This window comes from Phasianus colchicus, chromosome 2 (assembly GCF_987193195.1).
Source record: "Phasianus colchicus chromosome 2, bPhaCol1.hap1.1, whole genome shotgun sequence".
Taxonomy (NCBI): Eukaryota; Metazoa; Chordata; class Aves; order Galliformes; family Phasianidae; genus Phasianus; species Phasianus colchicus.
In genome coordinates, this window is record NC_143437.1 from 91684282 (window position 1) to 91710589 (window position 26308).

General features: G+C 36.8%; 1 protein-coding gene across 1 annotated transcript in view; it reads right to left on the reverse strand.

Moving 5' to 3' along the window:
* Positions 1-26209, reverse strand: part of SH3YL1 (SH3 and SYLF domain containing 1) — a 41715-nt gene extending 15506 nt beyond the window's left edge. The window contains exons 1-9 of the mRNA XM_031611067.2: positions 26091-26209; positions 15880-15990; positions 14703-14816; positions 14199-14263; positions 11098-11210; positions 8244-8372; positions 7163-7307; positions 6336-6405; positions 5582-5638 (exon numbers count right to left, since the gene is read on the reverse strand). Coding sequence (XP_031466927.2) covers positions 5582-5638; positions 6336-6405; positions 7163-7307; positions 8244-8372; positions 11098-11210; positions 14199-14263; positions 14703-14816; positions 15880-15990; position 26091 — 805 coding nt within the window. The 5' untranslated portion in view covers positions 26092-26209. The remainder of the gene's footprint in view (positions 1-5581; positions 5639-6335; positions 6406-7162; positions 7308-8243; positions 8373-11097; positions 11211-14198; positions 14264-14702; positions 14817-15879; positions 15991-26090) is intronic.
* Positions 26210-26308: the final 99 nt, after the last annotated feature.

Genomic DNA, 26308 nt, shown 5'->3' on the forward strand with positions numbered 1-26308 from the left:
TTTTATTATCGCCAAAACTGGAGATAATACTTTTACTTTGAAGTATTTAGTCTTACAATAAAAATGTCCAAGTCAAAGGATTTGAACACAATTAGATTTTTCTTGTGGTGTAGCTGTCAGGTTTTTTGCCTGTTTGTTTTAAAATCTGTGGATTTCTAAATGTGGAAATGTATAACTGATGTAAATAGTTACATGATAGATTTCTAGTTAAGTTGAGCTGGTATTAGTTTTGTTAAATCAAAGAGAAGACTATCACATTAAAAAAAAAAAAGTGATTGCTTCAGTACACATTCAGCAAAGTAAGCCTGTTTTGAAGTTGCAAGCGCACTGACAGTGATGCTCTCTTTCAGAAGCTCTAAATTGTTTCTCTACACTGTGTAGAGCTCAGCAATACACATAATTAGAGGTACTAATAGACACATCTAGAATGTTGTCACAATTCCACTGTTTTATCTTCTTTCTGCATTTGAACAATATCATCCTACAGAGTGGGATGCACACAAAATGGCAAGATTTTAAGTGCGATAGAAACTGAAGTGTAGAGCAGGCATTCAAGTACAGTAAGTAAAACAGGAGGTCACAAAGAAAAGATTTGATATTGTGCTCAGAGAGCTGCAGAATTTTGTTAACTCTGTATCTCAGAAGCATTCTTAACTCATTTAATTTTTTTTTGGCTTAACTAATATGCGTAACTGGCCACAGAAAAGGCCATAATATGCAAACAAAACAAATAAATTTGTATACAAACCCTAAAATTTCCTTGTCAAAATATGCTTAAGGAGGCATGAAAGTCTTTTTTAGAACTGTCACACCAATCAAATTTTCATAGATTGACTCAACCAGCTGGAATTCAGAGATTATTGAAATATACATTGAGATCACCCCAAAAATTACAGAGAATTGCACCAGACCTGATTTCTGGAGAACTGTAAGAATGAAAAGCAGCACCTCTGAGAGTGATTTAGTAAATACAAATTGAGTTTGCCACAACTTCATGGTACCTACTCAGAAAGGATTGATACAGCCTCAACTGTTTTAACATGGATTAGCAATAAATAAAAAGATGTAAATAAATAAATGGTAAGGAGTAGAGTTTGGCTTAAATTCATTATGGTTTTTAGAAGTCAAAATCCTACTGATCTCAGTGAGTTTACAACTCAGAATTTGCTATTTGTAGTACTATTTAAAATTTGAGATGAAAAAAGAACATGACTTAGCTAATCAATCTGTTTAACAATCAGAAGAAAGATCAAGAAAGATCAAGAGGTGATTTGGTTACAGCAGAAGTGTCTGAAAGGTAAACTCTCTGGGCAGGAAAGAGCTCTAGTGAATACAGCCACAATAAGCATCATAGATAGATATTTATTCAGCTCAAAAATCAAAAGAAGAGGGCACAAAATTAAAATTAAAAATATTTGGTTCAAGTACTTATGAAAGGTAAAAAAGCCAATGTGTCTGACAGAAATATTAAGGAACAGGAACAAACCAAACAAACAAAACCACCAATGAACCAAATCTCAAACACTTAGGATATATGAGCACAAGGTTTCATGAATTTCTTAAGCAAATTGTACAACTGTTATGAAGATGTAAACTGTATAACTGCTGTTTCCTAATTATGATAAAGTAATTATTCTGTTACAAATGGAAGCATTTTTGTTAGTAGAAAAAACATATATTCGTAAAGCACTGCAACAATAAACCACTGTTAATAAACATTCCTGAAAGGGAACACATTACTGAGCAGAGACAGAATGAAATGCTAAGCAAGTATGCATTCTGAGAATTCACGCCTCTGAACTGTTTCATATTAACTTACGATGACTGCAAATGAACAGTGAAGGAACAACATTTAGAAAGTTTTTGTTGTTGTCTTTAGGAAAATGAATTAATACACTCATCCCAAGTCCTATCTCAATTCTGTTTCCTGATTGTTTCAGCAACTTGACCAATTTAAGTGATTTTCTTCCATACATGTGAACCAGTCTTTGTTTCAGACTAGCTGAGGTGAAGAAAAAGTGACAAAAATATTGACTTCTGATCCTGAACAAATTGCTTGTTAATTATTTAGCTCTCACCAAAATTTCCTGCTTCTACCAGTTTAGTTGAAAAATGGCTGCAGTGTTTTCAGAACTGTACAGTATTCAGCAAACTATTTGGATGACAGCCAGATAAAAAAAGAATCCGTTCATTTACAGTTTTGATTGCCTGCTGTTCTGTAGCATAAAGTCAAATAGAAATAATGGGCAAACAACACACTATAAAAAGAATCAAAGATCTAGGACTAGGTATCATTCAAGTGTGACAAGCTAACAACCTTACATTTCTTTAAAAAAAAAAAAGTCGTAGTAAAATAAATTTGTGTTCTGATTCTACGATGCTCAAGTAGTCCCCTGAAGAGCCATGAGTCACTTAGATTACAGATGTGGTACAGAACTCCACAGAAACCTTCTATCCAGATAACCTAAGCTACATTATGCTTATAAAACTTGGAAGAACCAGTCAGCCCTTTTATTATTTGTATGTAACATACATGGAACAAGCAGAAACTTAAAGTTACAAGTCCCTTATGCTAGAAGGGTAGGAGCAAAGAACTTTCATAGACATGAACAAATTTAATTTAGCCAAACAGTTTAAAAAAAAAAAAAACCAAAACAAACCCACCCCAAACAATAAAAATAAAATAAAATCACACCTCTATTCCTCAACTACTGTAAAAACTTTACTCCATTGAATCACAATCTCAGCCATGGTTTTTTTCCAGAATTGCAGGAGGTTTCTGCAAATTATTTATTCCTCTTTAAATAAAATGTGTGATATTTCCAAGTGCATGGAAAATTTTAAAGCGTTTCTGAATCTTATTTTCCAGCTAAATGCATTAACTTAAGTATTATTGAATTACATGAAAACACTCTACTTGCATCTCAGTCAAGTATCACACTATCAGTTTAGAAAAAAAATGTTTTTCCATCTAACATTCTTGTGTTTGAAATAAGCAATGTAATATAACCTGTTTAGATAATTCAGAACTACATAAAATATAATTAAAAATGTCTCATCTGCAAGTCTAGCTCCCCTTTCATTTAATGAGATGGGTGAACATTTCAGCCCTTCTACTTTCGTAACTGTTGAAAAGACAAAACTTCTGATCAGCACATCCTTCCTGCCACCCTCTTCCCTAACCCCAAAAAAGGAAAAATGAAAAGGCACTTCCCTTAGTATGTTACAACACAGAGAAGTTTGTTGCTCATTATCACACCCTAACCCTGAACTAGCCATTATACCTACAATGAAGCTTCCTAAAGATTAGTTCCATGCACTCTTCCATTAGCCATCTAACAAGTGTATTATTTTTTTAAATGTAATTATAAAGATGCAAGAAATGCTAAGTGTTTTTTTCAGATTACTGTGGAACATCCATTGCAGCCACTGATCCTCCAATGAAGTCTGTATAGTAGAAGTTAGATCTGCTAGGCAGCAATATTAAAATCATCTCGATTATAAACAGGAAGAAACAGATTATTGACAGGAGCCATGGCTTTAAGGAGGCTTTTACCTCATCACTCAGCATAAACACACCATGTATTTCTGTAGGGAAAGGGACTGCAACTCTTTTCCAGACTCCCATCGACGTGCATTTGTACCAGATCTGGAGATTGGTGGCCCTGCCTGTGGCAAGGGGTTGGAACTTGATGACCCTTAGGGTCCCTTCCAACCCAAATCATTCTATAATTCTATGCATTAAAGGCTTTGGTATTAACAGACAGAGGAGAATTGACTTCTTCCTTGTTTTACCCCTGTAATAAGAACAATCCTTTATAGCCTATAGAAACATATACAATATTTTGTAGATTCAGATACCACTTGAACAGTTATCAAATAAATTAGAACCTGCAATACAATGCAAAATATACCACATCTAGCTTGTAAGAAAAATGAAATTTACCATAAGACATTTCTTGAAGAAAATGCTTTTTACAGAAAATTCCACTTCCTCTTGTGCTCTTTAGAGATAGCATTGTGAATTTTTAGAAATCCGTAGGAATCCTTGGTAACAGACTGACTCAGTCTAATCTTTTGATTTCAAGTCATCTGTAAACTCATCAACTATGAGCTATGGAAGATTTTTACCTTCTCACTTATGTTGAATAGAACGCTCCCTTTAATGTAGCAAATGTATGTTTGATCTTTTTTCCTGTTCCTGGAGAAACTTCTCAGTTGGTCAGGGTTTTATGAAGACTTGTACATTTTAGTTGGTCAGAAGACCAATTTTTTTTTTTTTTTCTTTCTGGAAAACAGCTGCTGAGTATTCTTTTCCTGGGAAAAACATCATTTTTTTTCCCAGGAAAAGCTTTACATCATGGCAGAAAATTTTTCTTCTTAGAAGGACTTCAGGGATTTGCAGAAATATATCGATGGCTCAGCCTAAATTCCTGCTATGTTGGTCGCATCACACATACATACCCCAACAGCACATATGGAGAAAAGATAACAGGGAAGATTATGAAGACAATAACACATAATTGACCTCATTTTTAGTGAAAATCTGTAATTACACGAATTGAGAAATTAAAAATACAATCAAGATTTTGGCATTCAGACAAGACAGGATAAGTACTGTGTTAAATGACAACACTCTACCTGAATTAGACTCTTCTGTGACCAGTTATCAAGTTTGATTAAGTAAAAAGGAAATGGTTTCACTTTATTTTCTATTGGTGTATTAAAAAATGTGTGAAGACACGTGAACGTACATACACACACATGCACGTAATACAGAATGTGTCGGCCTTGGTTTTTATCCCAGCCAAAACCACAAAAACATTTATTTATTAACAGGAGAATATATTGTATCAAGCAGCTTGCCTCATTGACTTTCAAATAGCAGTCTCTGCTCTGTGAAAGATGGGATTTTTGATGGGAGAGACCACTATGGTAGCTACCTGAACATTACTAGTTCAATCATAACATTTTCCCTAATGAATCACAAGTTTCCAGTTGATGGGCCCCACAAGAGTTACACCGCAAATACTACAGAGTAAGATTCTCTGTCAGAGCTCAGACTGCTCCTGCTTTACAGTTAAGAGGGCTAAAACATAACAATTAGTAACAACTTAGAGATATCTCTAATGCAGAGATATCTCACAAAAACCTGAAGAACTATAACTGCAAGAGAAATTATGCTTATGCAAGCATAATCAGATACGATCTGTGGAAGTGCTTCTTAATTAAAACTGGAGTTATGCTACCTTGCATAAGCGTTTGGGCACAAGCTTGTTAGATCAGCTTTCTTCTTCACTTCAGTTAGATGGTAATGTAAAATAGCTTTGTTATTTTCAGTGTATTTTTCGAGGTCATTGAACAAAACAAAATAGCTTTTGCTGTAAGACTTATTTTTTTTGGAACATAAAGCCAAGGAATAAGATACACGTTAATGAAATATTTTCAGGAGCACGTACACAATGAAATATCATTTTAACTCATGGACAATAAAGAAATGGGCAAATGTTGATAGACGTCTTCCAAAGTACTTTCAGTACTTTCATATTGCACTAATAAAATGTGTAAGCTCAGTACTTACTCAGAGAGGCATAATCACTTGGAAGTTCAGGATAAAGCTTGTTTGAGTTCTTTTTAGCTGAAAGATAAATTTAACAGCAACTTATACGATATATCAACATGCACTGTTATACTTCATACACTTGTTTTCTAATACATGTTCAATAGTTCCAAAATGACTGCAGTTATTTAAGGAGCAGTACAGGAGAAAGAAATAAGGGCTCTCTCTTAAATCCTGTCTTACATCTACTGGAATAAATCACGTTAGCAAGAGAAACTGCATACTGACTTGTATTCATTGTGAATATGTTGGTAGACAAAATGTTAACAGTCAAAACTTTCCCCACTCAACTGTGAGAACTGCTTATTTAAAGACATGACAACCTAAAGGAGAACTAATATTTTAGAAACCCGTAGTTTCTAGAAGTAGGACTAGCGGTTTCTGTTAGAACCAGGACTTTTCACTTAAGAAACATCACTGAGCCAAGGGTCTTCTATCCATCTAATAAATAAACATGCTTTCTTTGAACGATTACTTGCTTTTGTAACTAAACAAATATTACTTCTATAGAAAATATGTCACAGAGAAAAATTTGTTAATATAACACAAAGAAACAAAAAACTCTTTACTCTTCATTGCTCATGGCACTCAGAATGAATATAAAAAACATTATTATATAGACATTTACTTTTACAATAACTTCATAACTTTAATTATAGAAGTAGAAAGTTAAGACTAAAGAGATAAATTAATCATTTTCAAAATATTTTCTAACCTGGTGGTGTTGGCCTAACAGAAGGTTTATGCGGTTCTGGTCTTGATGGTCTACCAGGTGGGTCATTTACCTAAGATGTACACATTTTTAAAACAAGTTTAATCAAACTGGAAATATTTAACTTCATAGTCTAAAAGTACGCCAAGTTACACTGAAATCTCCACTGAAATCGTATTAACACAAGAAGTACACTAAATAACTAGTGACATACACATGACTACAGAGAAATTCACTGTGCCTTTTAAAGAGATGAAACTAAGCGATTACATATCAATATAACAGCTGAATAAATAATCTTCCATAGTTCTCAGTATTATTTTAAATGTTACTGAACGGAAGACAAAAAGTAGAAAAATATGAAGATTATTCACATCGAACCTAGTATGCCCATTATTTACTTGATTATGAATAGCTTGAAGAAACTTCAACATCATCTCCAGATTTGATTATGTGCTGTTCTAAAAAGGCAGCTATATATTGTTCTTCTAGATGATACAACGCCAAACCAACAATATTCTTGTCTAGAAAAGCCCACCAGTGCAACACACAAAAGTGTATTTGAATGGACACATTACACACAGGAAGGTGTCCCCACCTATATCAGAGTAGTTGGAACCAGATGATCTTTAAAGTCCCTTTCTACCCAAACCATTCTATGATTCTGTGATGATTCTGTGAATTATTGGCTATGTATTACATTTATAAGCATTCAACAGAGATCTTGTGAATATCACAACACCAAGATTACCATTACGCTTGACTGCAAACAGTTTACAAAGAGAAAAAAGTCTGTGAGGAGTTGCACAAAACCTTCCTTGTTTCCTTACAGCTTTTCCTGGATTGTTTCTTTGCTCTTCATTTTCATATACTTCAGTGAAGGATGCTAGAGTTTCATAAAGATCTTCTGCTTGAGCAGGAAAAGGAACATCACCCAACAGGATGGCACTAGCACGTATATCTTGCCCATAAAATCTGATATCAAAGAAAAGATGTCAGGTATTTGATCACCATTGTATTTCAGTGTCTAGATACGTCCAGCTTGTGAAGGTATCTCCTCTCTCCAGACTTTTCCTTCTGGCCAGCTATTTTAAAGAGGCATAACTAGTGATAAATTCTAAATGATGAATAACTGCAACCAACTTGGATGCCTACCACCACTTTATTTGAAAATGTTCTTCACCAGTTATATTTTGTTATTGGTCACATAGCATGTATCAGCCAGACCACTTGAAAGACAATCACACAATAGACTAAAGAAATACACATTAATTCTACAAAACGTTTTCATAGATTCCTTCATGATTGCATTGGAATGGCAATTTTTGACAGGAGATAGCTGGAAGTAAATAATATGTTGTCATTAAAAATCACAGTAGTCTTGCTCATATAAGCAGAATTAAAGTTTTTATAAATATAGAACATACAGTGCAATAGACATCTCACAGTTACTGTATTTTAATTCTTGAAATTATTTGGTTGACATTTTAGGATCGGCAGCATAGTAAAAGCATGTCAAATATTTCCTCCTACTCAGATGCACCTTAAGTACTTTAAATTTAATAAGCTGCACATCAGAAGTAGCACTCCAAAAATTGTTCTCTCAAATTCAGTGATATTTAAAACATACTTTTTTTTTGTTTAGCTGGTTTGTTTCAAGTCACTTTAAAGGATATTTCTTATTATACAGTAAATATCTCTATAACTATATTCTAAATTCTGAGTCTCTTAACATTTAGCTTTTAAATGTGTACTTATACAATACCTGTCATCTAAATTGAAGAAACCCTGAATTCAGCATGGAACATTTTCACAACAATTTTTTTTTTTTTTTTTTTAACAATTGAACTTATCCCATTTCGTTGCATCACTATTCCTCTATTGAATGCTCTAGATTCAGAGAGAACTTACTTGCGATTGGTTTCTTTCCTTTCAATTAAACAGGTTCCTTCCAGAGATACACCTGCAAACAGTCCTCGAGATTTGCAGTATGTATACACAGCAGCAGAGCTTCTCAGTGCAACATCCCCTTCTAAATTTCTGGAAAGAAAAAAAAAATTACTTCAGAGTCTTCAATATGGCTTCAGAACATAATGACTGTTTACATGAGTGGATAGTGATAGCACAAGGGGGAATGGTTTCAAACTAAGACAGAGGAGGTTTAGGTTAGATATTAGGAGGAAGTTTTTCACACAGAGGGTAGTGACTGGAACAGGTTGCCCAAGGAGGCTGTGGATGCCCCATCCCTGGAGGCATTCAAGGCCAGGCTGGATGTGGCTCTGGGCAGCCTGGTCTGGTGGTTGGTGACCCTGCACATAGCAGGGGGGTTGAAACCAGATGATCATTGTGGTCCTTTTCAACACAGGCCATTCTGATTCTATGAACAGTAATGGACTTTAATCCCAATCCTACCAAAAGTCAGCAAGGCTACCACTTTTTTCTGTTCATAAATACTCTACTGAATATGCTTAACTAAGTCAAACTTAAAATTCATTTCAGACAGCAGCCAGTAGAAAGTATTTAATTTTGGTAATGAGGTTTCCTCTGAAACACAGAATAACATCTCATAAGAATACTCTATATTAGACCTCTTCTTGCATTCAGAAGTCTGAAAAAAATTCATGCTAGTTGCTTTTTTGCTCCAATAGCAAATTCCAAATTTTTCATAGACAGATTTGCTACTGCTTAAATTTTTTTCTAAGCTCTAACGAAATTCTTTTTACCACAGGAATCTAACTAATTTTTGTCTTATCTACCACTGCCAGAAGGAACTTTTTAATTCCTTTCCTTTTTCTTGTGGCCATTTATGCATTCAGAGACATGATCACTTCACTGTTTTCTTCTTTAGTCAGTACTTCAGTCATTGCACATAGACCATGTTTAAAAAGTTGTGATTGCATGTGTTCTAACCAACACATCTATCTATCTTTCTTGATTTTATGATGCCCAAAGCAGCACAAAATATTTTAAGTAAGGTCTTATAGACCTCAAGAGAACAATAAGATTACAAAGTCTGACTGACAGACACAGAATCACAGAGCACTTTAGGTTTGAAGACAGTTCAGGTAGTTATACAGTCCAACTTTTTGCTCAAAGCAGGTATAACATCAAATTAAGATCAATTTAGTCTGCGTCTCGTACAGCCAGTTTTTAAAGACTCCACATACATCCCAGGCAACCTGTTTCAGTTCTCAGTCACTGTTACAGATATTTTTTCCCCCCTCATATCCAGATAGAACTTTCCTTGTTTCAATTAGACAATACCATCTTTCATTATCCTGCCACGCACCTCAGTAAAGAGCAGAAAGTTGGTCTTCTTGGTAATTCCCCTGTTGGCAATACAGCCTCTTAGAAGGCTGCAGCTAGGTGTCCCAAAGGCTTCTCTCCTCCAGGTTAAATATACCAGGCTTCCCTAGCCTCACAGTTCATATTCTCCATGTCTCTTGCCATCTTAGTATCTCTTCATTGGAAGCACTCAAGGTTACACATCTTTCTTGTACTGTAGGGCTAAAATCGGATATTCTAGGCACAAGCTATGAACAACCAACTGAAGGGGAAGAATCACTTTCCTTATCTTCTGATTACAATTCTGTTGATGCAGCTTCCCATGTTGTTAAGACATCCTGCACTGTTGACTAAGCCTACTGTCTACCAGGATACCAGTAGGTTGGCTGCTCAGCCTGGCAGGCCCCATCTACACAACTGCTGAGGACTCACCTACACATGGTGAGTCTTCTTTAATTTCATGAGGTTTCTTGATGTAACTTTCCTCTGTACACTCTATGTCTATCACTCTGTATGCAGGACAGCATACCAAACACCCTGCAGCACAGATGACATTCATTGCCCTCCCTGTCCACATATTTATCTCATCAGAGGAACAAGTATCATCCTTTTATTTTGTTAGAAGTGATGACAAAACATCAGCAAAACTTTCATCATAAAAACAAAGGTATAAGGAGGGACATATTCCAAGAGAAGAAGCTGAGGCAATTGGGCTTGGTTAGACAGGGAAGGAGAAGTCTTAGGAGGATACCGATCAGCAGCCTTCCAATTAAGGTAATTAAGAATATGATGCCAGGCTCTTCAAGCAGTGCACGGTGGAGGGACATAACTTTTCACTGAGTAGTGGAATATATTGCTTACAGAGGCTAAGCAGAGCTTTTCACGATCCATTTGGAATAAAGGCATGAGCAACCTGATCTGCAGTCATAACAAACCTTGCTTTGAGCAGGAGGCTGGACTAGAGATCTCCAAAGGTCCCTTCCAAATTAAATTATTCTGTGATTATATCAACTCATCCTTCATAGTAGGGTGGCTTAATCACTTAAGCTTTAAAAGTAATTACTTGGTGTATTTCTTTTACTTATTGCCAAGCAGATCTCTGGTAACAAAGCACAGGCCCATAGATAACTGAAAATAATAGTTTGCTATAGTACATTTGCTCTTTATTGAGCCCAATCAAGCAATGTCTTACAAAACTAGAGTAAACCTTCCTTCCATCAATAGATGCCTTTATCATGGAAGGCAAAAAAAAAAAAAAAAAAAAAAGAAGAAAAAAGAAAAAAAGATAAAGCAACAAGTAACTAAAACACTGTAACACTATATAACACTACAGAAACAATAAGGTCCAGTCAACATATTGGTTTGCAAAGATTGTTTTCTAAAATATTAGAGAAATCCATGCAAATGTTTATATAGCTTAAGAAAAAAATATCTTCCATAGTTAAATCTCATCCATATAACAAAAAGATTTTACTCTCACCTCCCCAGAGGTCCAATTGCCACAGTAAGATTTCCTCCAAGTGTAAGATTTCCTCCTTTAGCAAAAGCTTCTACTGCTCTCTCATGATTCAATATTATTACTAAGTCTGAAACCTATAAAAACATCAAACAAAAGTACCATGCTTTTTATGAAGAAAGTCTGAAGTGCATGGGAGCAAAATCTGTTTGGTGGGAAAGTAGGCAGTAGCATCGAAGAAATTCCCTCCCCCATATGAAAAACTAAAGTATCAAAGTTTTAATTCAATCTAGAATCTGTCATCCTCTCAGATAATTACTTCCATTCTTGCAAATAATGCTTTTTAAATAGTTTTCTGAATGAAATTAATTCTTTTTCTACAAGATGTTTGGAAGCTAAAAATCCTGTTACATAGTTTTTTACTCAATGCAATAAACACAGTTATATTAGAAACACTATTTTGATTCAGAAGTTCCTAATTAACAATTTTTAGTTTTATAAAGCTTTTGCAAACAATTTTGAAGGCAATTTTCAGAATTGAAGAGACATGAGATTAAGAAAATCCATAGCAATTAATGGTAACAGCAAGAAAAAATAGTAAACAAAAATTACTTGTTTGCCCGTCAAAGAATAATACAAAAAAATCAACAGAACAACAGAAAGGATACTGCTTTTCCTATAATCGACAAAACTGTATTTTCTTGACAGAAAATCGGGATTCTGTAAGACTTCAATTTATGAGATGTAGCCAGTTTCTTCAAGAAACTATTGAGGGAAATAGTTGGAGAGAGAAGGTATTTTTGAAAAACACAAATGCAAAATATAAGAAAAAAATATGAGTGTTTTCTAACACTCTAACACTCATCTGGATTATGATACAAGATGAAGATATAGAAGAACTTCAACTACAACCCAGCCTTTTGCCATCAGTACCATAAAACTATAATTCTCTTCATAAGTTTCAATAGAATGATCCTATAATTTGTTTTAAGAGAAAAAAAAGTCTTTCAAGTCTTTTCCTGTAAAGATCATGATACCATAACCGAAAGCTCATCAAACACACAGGTATTTAAAAAAAAAAAATAGGTGAATTTGATGCTAAACTCAGTACAGCAGACTGTTTCAGAGTTCAATAAAGTAGACTGTTCAGTTGTTGACTTTTTTCAACTTACCCCAAATTCCAAACAGTGGCAGCAGGAAATACAAGAGGAAATATCAGATTACTTGCAAAACAGTGCTAGCCATGAGTATTAAACACAATGTAAGGGAGGCCTTTGTTATCAGCTTCTCTTAATCTCACCCCATCCCATACAAAAGGTCTGACATTAACAGTTTTCTCATCATCCAGTGATGTAGAGAGAACACGATTCAGGGATGCTGCCATCTCTTTTTACCCATAAAGAGGATGAACTCATAGCTAAAGCTATATGAATTAATTGTGAGAAAGACCTCTAAGGAAAGCATTTCAAGAATTTTAAAACAGATTTTCAATTTGAAGTACCAAGCATTTTCATTTGGAAAACCATTATGCTAATACCATGACTAGAGAAATCTGTGACTTACTTCTTATTGTTAAAAACTACCCATAAGTATAAACGTGACTATGTTAACTACAATCTTTCCTGTATGAATAAAATGCAAGCAATTTCTACAAGGTTTAAGCTCTTAAACTGCTAAAACATTGCTGAATTGGAATCAGAACTCCTAAGCAGCTCAGCTATTTATCTTCTAAATTTCTCTTCTAACTTTACGTTATAAAAGAAAGAAAACACTATTTTGTAAAATGAGAGTGACTACAATTTCAAATGAAGTGCATAATGTTCAGAAAAAAAAAAAAAGTCCTCTTGGAAATATCTTGTGTATTTAAATTATTTTAGTAAATATCAGTAGTAAATGGTTATATTATCTAATATATCACATGGAGATGATTACAGGAAAACTTTCACAGATTAATCAAGGCATCTAATGAGTCTGTTTCATTATCACTAAAGGAAAAAATACAAAATAAAAACCTCCTGAGGCACATCTAACAATATTTTGCAATGCGTTCCAAACTTGTAGTCAAGAAAAACAAAGAAAAACCCTTGCAAAAATTATTAATTTTTTATTCACAGCATCTTTTAAAAAGTGCACAGTAATAATACCTGAGATCACATGCTGAACTATGAGGATATAAAAAAAATACTTATCGGTTACTCATTATGTGAGTACCGGGTGAGTAGTTGACAGGAGAGGGATGACCAGTTACTTGTGTAGGACACACTGGGGGCTCAGTCTATACCCAGATCAGTTTTGCATGGATTCTTCAGAAAGAAGAGCAGAATTCTCATAGCAAAAGATCTTGTTGGCAGCACACTGTTACATTTGATTTTATTTAGGAATCAGTGGAAGAGAAGCTGAACAAAGAAAATGGATGGGAAAGCAGGGCAGGAAAGAGGAAGACATGGTAACAAACAATGTGAAAAAGCTGTGAGGAATAAGACAAAAGCAGCAGCAGTGGATGATCAGAGTTCAGATCAACAGGACTCCTCCTTGGATGTGCTGAAAGTTCCTCATTTCACTGTTTCTGCTAGATGGAAAATCTTTTATTTTCTGTAGCAAGCTTCCAGTTTAAGTACCATCAGTTTTGGTGCTCTCACACTGAAGGCTGTAGTCAAGAATCACAGTTTGAATAAGGAATGCATGAAGTATAGTGGTACTCTATACCTTCAGTTACTTTCACTGTTTATTGCTAGATGGAGTCCTTGTACTCCTTAGCAAAGCATTTGATAAACCATTAAATACAGTATACCGTTAGTTAATTCTGTCTTATATATGAACTCTGATTCGAATTTTCTCTAAAAAGGAAGATTTCTGTCTTCCCTAAGAAATCAAGGAAACGGCTATTAAATCACTTATTTTCATTTAAATCTCTCCAAATAATTCGATTAATAGGATTAAAACTCCACATTTGTTTGGACTGTATATGTGAACTTTAAAAAAGTGTTTTTCTTTTTTCGTCTTCTCTGAAAAACAGATCTCACTATCTCTCTCACTACCAGCATTTACATCTTTTTCAACGCATCTAATTGCTCAGGGAAAAAAAAAAAAAGTAATTAACAAGTACTTCAAATGCAAAATCATACCTCTATTCCAATTTCAAATCCACCACCAACGCCAGCAATTCCTATTGCAGAAGGAGCAGACCACGCTGTCAAACAAAACAAAAATTACAAAAGCATTACCACAGATTACAAGAAATGCTCATCTAATTATTACAGTTCAAAATCACTTGCAACTACTTAAAACTATGTCCCTAACAACTGGAATGCAATCATATAAAGACACTAGTTTATCCCAGTAAAGAATCCAAGACACACAAATCCTCATTTAAACAAATCTCTATGTTACAAATTATTTGGTATACAGCTGTCCATTACTGGATATAATTCATTTTCCTAATGAGTTTCAAACTATATGTTTTTATATTTCGTCCTTTTCTACAAAGATACTGAGAACATTCGGTAAAAAGCAGGTATAAAATTCTGAAAACAGCTTTCTAATCAGACATTTTCATATGCATGTGTGCGTGTGTGTATTTTAAAGCTTTTAATTCTCTCATGAAGTAAAGAAGGAAAACATCCACTTACTGCCATTAGGAAGACGAGCTAATACAATTCCACTTCCACCTCGAGCAGTCACCAAAAATCCAGCTTTGATAACAGACAAAACTGCAAGGCCTTTGGCTTTAGCTATCACATGGGCTGAAACACAAAAATCATTTATTCAAAACCTTGTCAGAGTTCACAGGAAAAGGAAAATAAAATTCTGCGTTTAACAATTTTAACACACAGAAGTCAAATAATTAAAGCAAAAGCTTACTAATAATGACACCTCCACTCCATAGTCAACTACAAAGCTAGGTGCACTGATCTACACTTCCACAACTGTTCTAGTTATTCTGATTAGCTCATACAGACTAAGCTTGCTTACTGCCATGCATACTGTGCGTGAGGTCTTATAGTAAGTCAATGAGGCAGTAAATAGTTCACATTCGTGACTCTTCCAATTTTTGGAGGAGTGAAGTCTGAATTTAAATCACAGTGACACACATCAGCTTACATCATTAGACAGTGTTTTTGTCAAGTAAAATGTCATCATCCTGAAAGTCTTATTACAGACCTTCTGGAACATAATAGATATAAATTCAAAGCCACAACTAGCAATACCTAGGCAAAACAGAGAACAACAATTGCAAAAATAAGGAGGACAGAAGCATGTAAGAGTGTTTAACCATTATCAAAGTAGAAACGTACCCTGATCTCTTTCCTTAACTTATTTTCATAGAATCATAGAATCACAAGGTTGGAAACAACCTGCAAGATCTTCTAGTCCAACCGCCTTCCCATTCCTGTTAGTACCACCAGCTACTAAACCATATCTCGTAGCTCCTCATCCAGGCAATCTTTTTTCGTCTAGGTAACTCCAGTAAACAAAGATATTCAAAATCTATAGCTACTATTCAAAGTTCTCCTTACAAATGGACATTCACATGGTGAATGAGAGGCATTACAGCCCAGAGAGGCCTTCCTGTGCAGATAACCTGTGGCTATAAACATGCAAAAGATATAGGCAATGTCTGCCTATAACCCAGAAAACTGAACATCTTTACTTCCAAAATATTTTCAGAGGAGTTACAACAGTCCAGTTCTTCACTCCTTTCTGAGTTAACGCTCAGTAAAAACAAAGGGCATAAATAGAGAGATGGATTTCAACAGAAGGGAGAACTGGAGGTTTTAGCTGAATCATAACATTTCCTTTACTTACGAGGTATGATTTTATCAGGTCCATTTCTGGAAGTTATTTCTGTAAATTCTCGTAATATTTTAGCTGCCTTTTTAGCTTCTGACTTCAAGTTGGAAGGTATAGGGTTATTCACTGTAAAACACAAAACAAATAACTATTATCAGTTAGGGACAGCACAAAAATAAACCAGTGTAACTCTATGGGAAATTTGGACCATTTCAGACTAGAAGACTTCCTCTAGCAATTTACTTTCTGTTGAAGTGTTTTGTGGTCTGGAGGTATCAACATCCACCATTTGTAAGTCTATCAGCAACAAGGTTTTCCAGTAATATATGCATGTAGTGTTGGACCAAAGATCAATCTAGTCTCATTTTTCATCTCTAGAATAGCCCAACAAAATTCCACTGTTCTTCAATTCAAAAAAGCATAAAAAAGAAAATTAAACAACTCTGTAGAAAAGCAACTTGCAGTCAACAGTGACCTAGTTTTTTTCAGTTGGTATTCCCCAACACTCACTCACTTCCTCACTCTGGGCAATACTCCCACTCAAAGCTATGGAGGTGAAAAGACTAAACGCATTTTGAGATTAAGTCTGTGAAGCCTGGAGAACAAGTCTGCTCCTATTAAGTGAAGCACTCAGTGGCAAGTTGGCAGTCTTTCCTGACTAGAATATGAATTGCACATCTACTATGGTAATAATAAAATAACAATTAAATTATTTGCAATATGTTTTTATTTAGTTTTGCGATATGTTTTTAAATAGTGCTTCCACTGTTCTAACCATGTGGGGGCAGTTTGAAAATAGGCTTTGAGATTGCTGAAAAAAACCATGCACTTTTTTTGTATATCTGTAGTTCCATTTTCAGTCGACATAAATACGTTCCCTGCAAATTTTCAAATGAAATGCACCGAGTTGCAATCAGACATTCAACTCAAAAATTTGATCATGTCACTTTACTAGGCTTTTATAAGCCCTCTTCTACTACAGAAAAATATCTCTTGGTTCACAATCACGCTTTATTCATATCACTGTGTCTTGGCAATACATACATTTATGAACAACTGTTTTTCAAGGATGAAGTGCAGAAGAGCAAAGTTTCATCAAACATCTCAGACAAATGCCTTGAAACACACAGAAAATTGCAACCACTTCCACTGAACCAGACTGATGCATTAGTTTCACAAAATCAAGGTCAAATATTCCACCAGTTTTATGGGTTTGCTGCACAATTTAAAAAATAAAATTAATATACATACACAAAAGAAGTTTTGTTACTTACACATGTTAACTATATATTTTATATATGGCCCAAGTCAATTCCTCTTTACTCAGTGCAGCCCAGGCAACCCATGCCCCAGTACATTGTCCAAGCAAGTGAAGAGACCCTCAAAACAAGAAATTTTGACAGCTGAGATTCTGAATTAACTTGCTTTGCAAAAACCTTGTAGCAACACCTGATTTTGGTGAAAGTGTAGCAGGTACAACACTGGAGAGTTTTAAGGGACAGAAATCACTGCAACGCTGTGCAAAAATAGCACTCTCTGTGAATATGGGGAAACAGATGCATGGAATGCAACAGATTAACCTGCACTGTGATAGCAGATGGAAGACATGCAAATCCTGTCTTCTAATCCCTTCTGTTTATCTTCAGAAAGTTAGGACAATGGTGCAGTCTTCACGTGTGGAGGGATACAAAGTGAAGGTCTAAACTCTAAGAGCCCAGGACTTTCAGAAAAAAGCAATAGGCACATGCAGTTCTCTCAGGGTGCTACGGCACTGAAATCCTATGCCAGTTTGCAGAAGTTGAGCACAATTGTGTCTTCCCTGGCTCACCTGGCTGGAACTGGCTGTACTGACCACAGCAAGAGAGTGCAGCTCAGCCCCAGCAAAACGTAAAAGGATAATTGCTTTTGGTAGATCAACAAACTAGATTAAAGCAAATGTCTCCATTACGTCTGCTGTTTGCACCTGATATTACAATTTCAAGGGCAGAGGTGAAATAATACAAACATGTTGTAAGAGAAAAACAGGATTTTTGATTTTGTAGAGTGAAAACTCTGAGTCAGTCACAAAAAGCATATTACACCACCATTCCTCCTATGAAATAAACAATAACAATTTTTGCATACTGTAAGTTATAATTCATAAATAATGTTGCAATACAGTGCATGTCCATTTGCAACATCAGGTGAACACTTCTGCACGTGGTGTATTTTTTTAAGTTCAGAGATCTTAATTTTACTTAACCTTCACAAGATGCACATTTCATGGTATTTTAATCTTATTCAACAATAAAAATTAAATGTAAGACATGCTTCATTTTAACAGTGGTAAAATGGACAGTTGCATGTGTGGCCATGCAGGACTCTTAGCAAAGTCATCAAGCCTCTATGAAACTAACGTGTGTGACTGACATCTGGAAAAGAAAAACCTGATGAAGCAAAAGCAAGCAATATCTAGCTTTTAGATTGTAGAGAAATAAAAATAACTTCTTTGCTCCCTTTAGAGTTCTTTATACACATTCACTCTGTCACCTTGTTTCTCTCTGGCCAACCTTAGATTTTGTGGGAACATCCCCAGTCTGTTTCTTGTTAGCTCTATGGAGGGGCAAAAAAACCTACACACTCATATTTCAAACATAGTAGAAGAGAAATATTTCTCTTTAATCCTCCCTCATGCATCTCCATTGACAAGAAACAGGATGTTCTCAGATCTAAAAGTCTGCAAATGAAAGTTTAAAAAAGAAGAAAAAAATCATTTCCAGTTTTTCACACACTGTTTCAGATTCAGAATTGCTTCAGAGAGATATTATGGTTACCAGAAAAAAAGTGTGCCTGTTCATATTCATATAGGAGTTACTATTAGTTATTATTCAATTGAAGACAATCTGAAGCTGAACTTCATCAGCCAGCAACAGTAACACTGCTACTACCTCACTGTCTCATCAATTCATCCAGTCCCGTTACATCCTGTAACAGTAAGCACGAGAATGAACTTTATTCCCACTCTCAAAAAAACCATCCACCTGTACATTTGTTGCATACATCAATATTGCTTCTGCAACCTCTGAGTATCTACAAGAATTCAAGCATGCATCATTCTTCACTTTTTTCTGCCTTGCTACAGACTGGAGTAACACAGGATTATTTTTCTGGACAGAGAAATATCAGGTGGGTTTAAAAACGTTCAGCCAGAACTGTGCCCACAGACTCAGAATAATGCACTGTTAGAAGTGGGCTGAGGGACTCCTAGATCACACTAGAGACAGAGAGGAAGAAAGGAAAAGGCTGAACGTGCTGTCAGCTGAAGAGCTGGATCTTACAGAGGAGGGCTATAAATGAGATGATTTACATCCAGACTTTAATTTAGACAGCAGGAGATGCAAAATTTAAAGGACTTTTCTTTTGGCAAGCAAGCAAAGCACAGAAAGGTTTTAATCAATAAGCAGCTGATTAAACACTTTCAGTGCTTAAAACCCAGAGTTAGTCAGAGTGACCCTTGGGTCTTAAGGAAATTATGACTTCTTTAAAAAGACAACCAATAAATCCACACCCTGACCTTAACTATGGATAATATGATGCTTGATAAAGTGTGGCTGGACTCCTGTTCTGATAAAATTGCTCATACCAGGCTGCAGAGCCACAGCACTTTTATCACTGGGGGAAGAAGTAGAACTGGCTCTCCTCTTAGGCTATGACACACACAAAATTTTGTTGATAGAATTTAAGATAAAATAAAGGTATGGACAACTAACCTACAAAACATTATATTTAATGGCTAAATATATAGTGTAGGTGAGGCCTCACTCTTACACTCTATTAGTTTGTTAAAATTTGTCCAAGGCCAAAGAATATTAAGCATTTCTCATTAAAACAAAAACAAAACAACACAACAAATAAGTGGAAAATCACACAAAGACAATCCAAAGATAGCTCTTCACCAGTTAAAAAGTCTGTGGAAGTTTGTACTGTAAAATACTTTGTTTGCCCCCAGATATAACAGAAATACAATGACTACAGGCTACGGTGAAAGTCAGGAATAAAATCGTGATTCCACTGATTTTAATTGCTGAGTAAACAGTCAGAACCATAACTGGGATTTCTGTGACATCAAAAATAGGTAAAATTTCTGTTCATTTATCAAGCTGCCCTCCTCCTTCTCAAGCTTACATTACGATATGAATAGTAAAATTCTTTTCTTAAAACCTAAACACTGCAATACTTCGTTGGAAGACAGAAGTTATAGAAATATCTGCTCTTTATTATGAGTACCGTATACATATTTAGAAGCAAGCAGAAGCTCCAACGCTCAGTTCATCCCTCAGTAATACAAGGAATAATACTGTCCCCCCTTGTTAGCTTTAAGTATGCATATATAATTGTCTGCTTTGTATTCACCCAATGCTCAGGAAAGAGGTAACGAGAAGCAATAAGACAGTAATATCTATCAGGAGGATATAGTGAGTGATGGATTCGGAATGCCGTGACCAGCAAACGCTCAGCTGGGAGCAGGCTTCATTTACGCTGCTGCTTGTTGTTGAGGGGAGAAGATACTGAGCATATGTGAGTCAGCAACACAAACCTCATGGGGGAATATCGCACCAAAATTGATTAACTGCTTAATTTGTAAACTGATGAGGCAAGTGCGTCAGGCTCTAATTTACATTCTGACTAACAGTAATAATGTGTTGACTGAACATTCGGTGAAATTATCTGAGCAAGGTGTAATAAAGAATAAATAAAGTCTTTTTACTTAAAAGCTAGAACTAATTCTGATATAATCAAAATTCTGCTGAATATGAACAGATGAAATAAAGCTTGGAGGCATTATAAGAACCTGAACATCAAAAATATAGTTTCAAAGAAGACTGATGACAAAATGGAGACAAAGACTAGCATGCATATTTCATATATATATTGTGCATGTATATATGAGCTTTGAAGTACTTTTGCAGAAGTAGTTTTCAATTTTTTACTACAACAAGAAAAAAAAATAATGGCAAACACCTTGCAGAAGTCTAGGGCAGCAATTCAGTCTTTACTTTTGCTTCACTAAGAAGTTCAAAAACAGCAAAACATAAAAGCACAGCTAATTTGCAAACACCAAGGTTACAGCAGTAGCATCAACTTCCAAAAGCAAGTATGAACAAAGAATGATTGAAAGCATTCATAAACACGAGAACTAACATAATCAAGAACGGTTAAAGACAAACACTTTATGGGATTGAGAAACCTGAAAATCAAGACCAGTGACCTTCTCCAGTGCTGGAGAAGAGTCTAAACAAGAGATTTCAACTCAGCGTTACAATTAGAAAGATGTAATTTTGGTTTCATAAACATGAAACATCATGATACTGTGGGATCCGTCTGGTAGTGGAAATCCTTCAGCAACGTGCAAGACATGCACTGTATGCATTCTGCCTAACCCAAAATGAAGTGAGGTAGACTTAGAGCAGCAGCTAATTAGTAAGTATTAATCAGCAGACTATAAAGTGCATCTCTGTCCAGCCTTGCTCTATTTAATATTTCCAGCACTGACAGCCAACAATTGACAGCAAAGATTAGATAGATGTCAAAAAAATATCTGTGAAGTCCAAGGAAGTGTTGGTAGAAGCTGAAAAAGAACTTCTAGGAAAAGGATGGAATACAATAAAGTTAATAATTACCAGCTGGGACCCACTGTGCTCCAGCTGTCAGCACCTGAGCTCCATGCTTCTTATTTTGGAGCCAAGAAGGACAGGCAGTTACTGCTTCCACAAGACTTCAAGGTGCACGAGAGAGGAATGTTAGAGAACTTACGTATCCTACTGCAAAGCACTGCTGCTATGGCAGAAGGATTCTAAGGAAGCAGTCCCAGGGAGAAAGTAGCAATCACTGACAGTGAAGATCATACCAATTGAGTATGCTGCACAATTTTCCAGATGCCTCTGACAGAACAGTAAAGGAGACAACATATACAACAGAAAACACATCATGTAAGGCAATGAAAACAAAGCTGAAGAAGAGATAACAGGCTCTCTGTACAATGACGCCTTTCTACTGATTCCATGCATTTGTATCACATTCTTTACCATTTGGATTCCTGAACTGTTACCAAGTTTCATACAGCGCTGTATGAAACCTCACCAAGCTTGGTACAAATGCTTTGTGCTCTGGCAAAGTACCAGTATGACAGCAGGAAGCAGGTGCCCTTGCAGAGCAGCAGCTGAGCAGTACTAAGACTGGAAGACTCTAATGTGCACCTTCTCAGCCATGCGAGGTTTTGTACTATCAAATTTAATGTAAATAATCTTTCTTCCCTCCCCATACTGGATAGGTAGAAGTATTTATACATGTTAGTTACATCAATGTGAGTGTCATGCAGGGAGCCCAAAATACAAGTTTTTCAGTTAGAAATCCCTGCTAGCACTGACAATCTAGTCTGCCTTTTCAGACTTTGCTATCAATTATGCATGTACTCCTACAGCAGAGGAGATCAATGTTTTTTCATATGGAATCTTCATTTTGTTAATGCTAGAAAAATGCATACGCATAAATAAGACATTCACTTTCACCGTGTGCATATTTTTTATTACTATTCTCAAAGGGAAAAGGACTTCCAAACAGGAAGTGTAACAGTTGGTAATTTTATGGATTCTCAGCCCTCAACCTCACTTTGAATTAACTATTTCCTTGAAAAAGGAAAACCTATGAGGTCAAAAACACTTAGGGGAAAAAAAAAAAAAAGCACGTGTAGCAACTTGTATTTATCAAAAGCATTTGAAGAGTTTGGTCCCCAACATTTTTTATTTTTTTTTTAACTGAAGTCACTTTGGAGTATTCCTGATTCCTTTCAACTCCTAAAGGGATGAACTTCCTGCTGCGAGTTGAGATTTATATGATTAATATGATGATACTGACACAGCTGAATAAGGCACTTTAAAGAAAGATGTGTTTACTCTGTATATGCAAGATGTTTTAATTAGATTATGGTTCCTTTAAGGAACTGAGGTATGTGAATACAGTCATTAACTGCCAGAGGCACAGGTGAGTCAAATGACTTCTTCTGAGAAGCATACAAAACATCTGGTCACCTGCATGGGAGGCACAGCAAAGGAACAGCTGTAGCTAAAATCTTCAAAAATCCCCCCTAAAAACGGCAAGGATGCTAAAATCCTAACTTCAGCTGAGTTGAAATCTTGGCATTAGGAGAAAATATAAATACAAAGGGCAGGGGGAAGAAATCAACACACTTACCAATAAACTCAACATATTATTCTCTTGCAAGTAATATAGGTCTGACTACATTTGGAAAAGCTATTTCTAGTAAACTTAATCAATACAAAAGCTTTCTAAGTTGCTAAATGGTATTCAATGTGTTTCTAAAAGTGGGTAATTGGAACAACGATAACCAATTACAATAGGCTCCTTCAAGTTTGTAGATTGGAGATGCATGATGATCTTGAACCAACATTTTAAAAACAAAATAGATTTAATGTTTCAAGGCAAACAGACAACACAAGAGGGAAAATGAAAGCAAAAACAAAAAAAAAAAATTAGCATGATAACTGCTAACTAGGTCTGTCAGGGTGTTTAAAAACAACAAAGAATGAGACCTATTTCTCATCTCAGGAGCAGCTGCTAGAAGAGTTTATGTTCCACGACGTGGTTTTAGCAGAGTAAATGCTTAGACATGAAATATGAGACAATGCCATCCAGACAGATATACCATTGGAATAGAAAGAAAATGCACAGTAAGTACGTAGTACAGAGTTTGTATAAATTATCATCTTTTATAAATCAGCTCTGTCCATAGTGGTATGTCTCAGTACAATAGTTTAGGATTGATGTTAGGCTAATAAATTATCCATCAACAGTAGAAAACCCACCCTTTTTAGTGTCACTGAACACACTATACTCACTCAAACTTAGCATCAATAAATATCATTGATTTTAGCCACTAAAGTTGAAGACATTTTATGAGCACTACAACACCAAGTCAACACCAAGCTTTTCAGTTTAGGATATCCAGAAGGATCAGGCATTGGAAAAGGCCAGAAAAAGAATTATGTTCCACCTAGAGCATTAAATGTCAGTCACACACATATGGAACTATTCTACTGTCGTCAAATGAAGCTAAAACACCCTAAGTCATGAACAGACTCACCTTTCAGATGATAAATAAATGATAGTTTATACAAAGACAGCAAAAAATCTGCATTTTCAAGAATAGAGACAGTGGGATACTCTACAACAAGCACCAAAGGTAGTTACCTTGAGGGCTGTCCGAGACTAAAAAGTGAACTCTTCTAAGAATTTGTGCAACAAGAATGGCAGGCTTTTGCGCAAAACGTCACCGCACCTACTCACCATGCCATCCAAGCCTTAGGAAAACACCTAGCTGAAGCCCTGTTTGCAAGTTTTTCAAACACACTTATTGTAATATGTTCGATGTCTCAACAGTCAGTACCAGAGGGGTTGGGCGCTGCCCACCAAGCAAGATAAGTAGCATAAACAAAGCTAAAGCAGAGCTAGGAATTCAGTTCTGCCTGTCTCCCTTCATGTTAAATACAAGGCTTAGCATGTTATGCTACAGAGAAAAAGCCCAAACTGAATAGCAGTTTTGTTTTGCTAACTCTATTTTAAATAACTAAGAATAAACTTCAAGGCAATCTAAGGTTCTAAGCAAGTACATTAACCTTTACACAACAAAGGTTTAACTAAAACAAAGTTCTGCTTTTAAGAATAAAATTCCAAACCCCATCCTGCTTACCTTCTTCACCAGGCACAGAAGAACAGAGGGGAACAAGCACCAGCCAGCCTACAGCTGCCCCCCACCTCCCTTCACCTTGTGAACTGAACAACTGCCTCATACGCTACAGTAGTAACCCAGGAGAAAAAAATATATATTTGGGTACCTTAACAAAATACATATTCCAGATATTTCTTACAGAAAGCACTTTTGTCAGTCAAACTGGACATCATCCAGTTGTGGCTCTGGGCAGCCTGGTCTAGTGGTTGGTGACCCTGCATGTAGCAGGGGGGTTGAAACTAGATGATCATTGTGGTCCTTTTCAACCCAGGCCATTCTATGATTTTATGATCATCCTGTCCATCGTTTCCCCTTTCTGTATACATCTCTGTTCCCTATGAGCACAGAATCATAGTTGACATTGGAAGGACCCAATACAGGTCATCTAGTACAACTCTCCTGCAGTGAACAGGGACACCAACAACCACATCAGGTTGTTGTCTCCTGTTGGGACACCAACAACCACATCAGGTTGTTCAGAGCCCCATCCAGCCTGACCGTGGGTATCTCCAAAGATGGGGCATCCACCACCTCTCTGGGCAATCTGCTCCAGTGCCTCACCATACCTACAGTAAAAATTTTTTTCCTTAGACCCAGTCTAAATCTCCTCTCTTTTAGTTTGAAACCATTTCCCCTTGTCCTGTCCCAAAAGAATCTGCTAAAGAGCCTGTCCCCTTCTTTCTTACAGCCCCCTTTTATATGTTGAAAGGCCATGATTCTGATTCCCCAAGCCTTCTTTAATAGGTCAAACCTTTTGGAACAGTTCAGAGGGGACCTGCAAAGACCATCAGCTCCAAAGCACTCACTTCCATGCACAATCCCAGCTTTCCCCCAGCCAACACAAGTACACAGGTAGGAGGCAGAAATCTATTTCTGATTCAAGACTTCAAGACGCTTTAAGAACGCAGAAATAAAAGCAGCGGGTGCTGCTTGGCGTATGCTACATGGCAGAGCCGCGTGTGATCAGGACACGGAGCCGGACTCGCCCTGCAGTTTCAGGAGGCTGCGCCCATAATCAGGCGGTGTCACAGCCCCGTCTGGCTCCAACGCTGCGCATTCCTCACACCTGCACGGGGCTGGGCGCGTGGGAAAGGCAATAACCGATATGGGACCACAGAATCGTTTGAGTTGGAAGGGACCCTTAAAGGCCATCCAGTCCAACGCCCCCGCAGAGAACAAGGACACCTACAGCCACATCAGGTGCTCGCAGCCCCGTCCAGCCTGACCGTGAGTGCGTGCAGGGCCGGGGCACGCAGCACCGCTCAGGGCAGCCCGCTCCAGTCCCTCACCACTCATCGCAAAAAAACCCAAAAACTTCTCGACGCCCAACGAAAGGCCGCAGCCCTGGGCGCCGCCCGGCGCTCCCCGACCCCGCACCCGTCTCGGGGGCTCGCTGCCCGGCACGAGGGTTTGGTGCGGCGCCCACCCCGCGGATACTCACTGCTGCCGCCCGGCCTCGCCCCGCTCTGCTCAGCGCCGGGGCGGCCCCGCCGAGCGGCACACCTGCGGCAGGTGAGGCGGGCGGGGCTGAGACGGCCGTCCACCGCCTGCCCGCAGCGATCGCCGCCGCGCCCGCCCGCCTCCCAGCGCGCGTACCCGCGCCGCGTAGTTTTTTCAGGGTTTATCTTTAAAAAGAAATAAAAATTGATTTAATTTTAT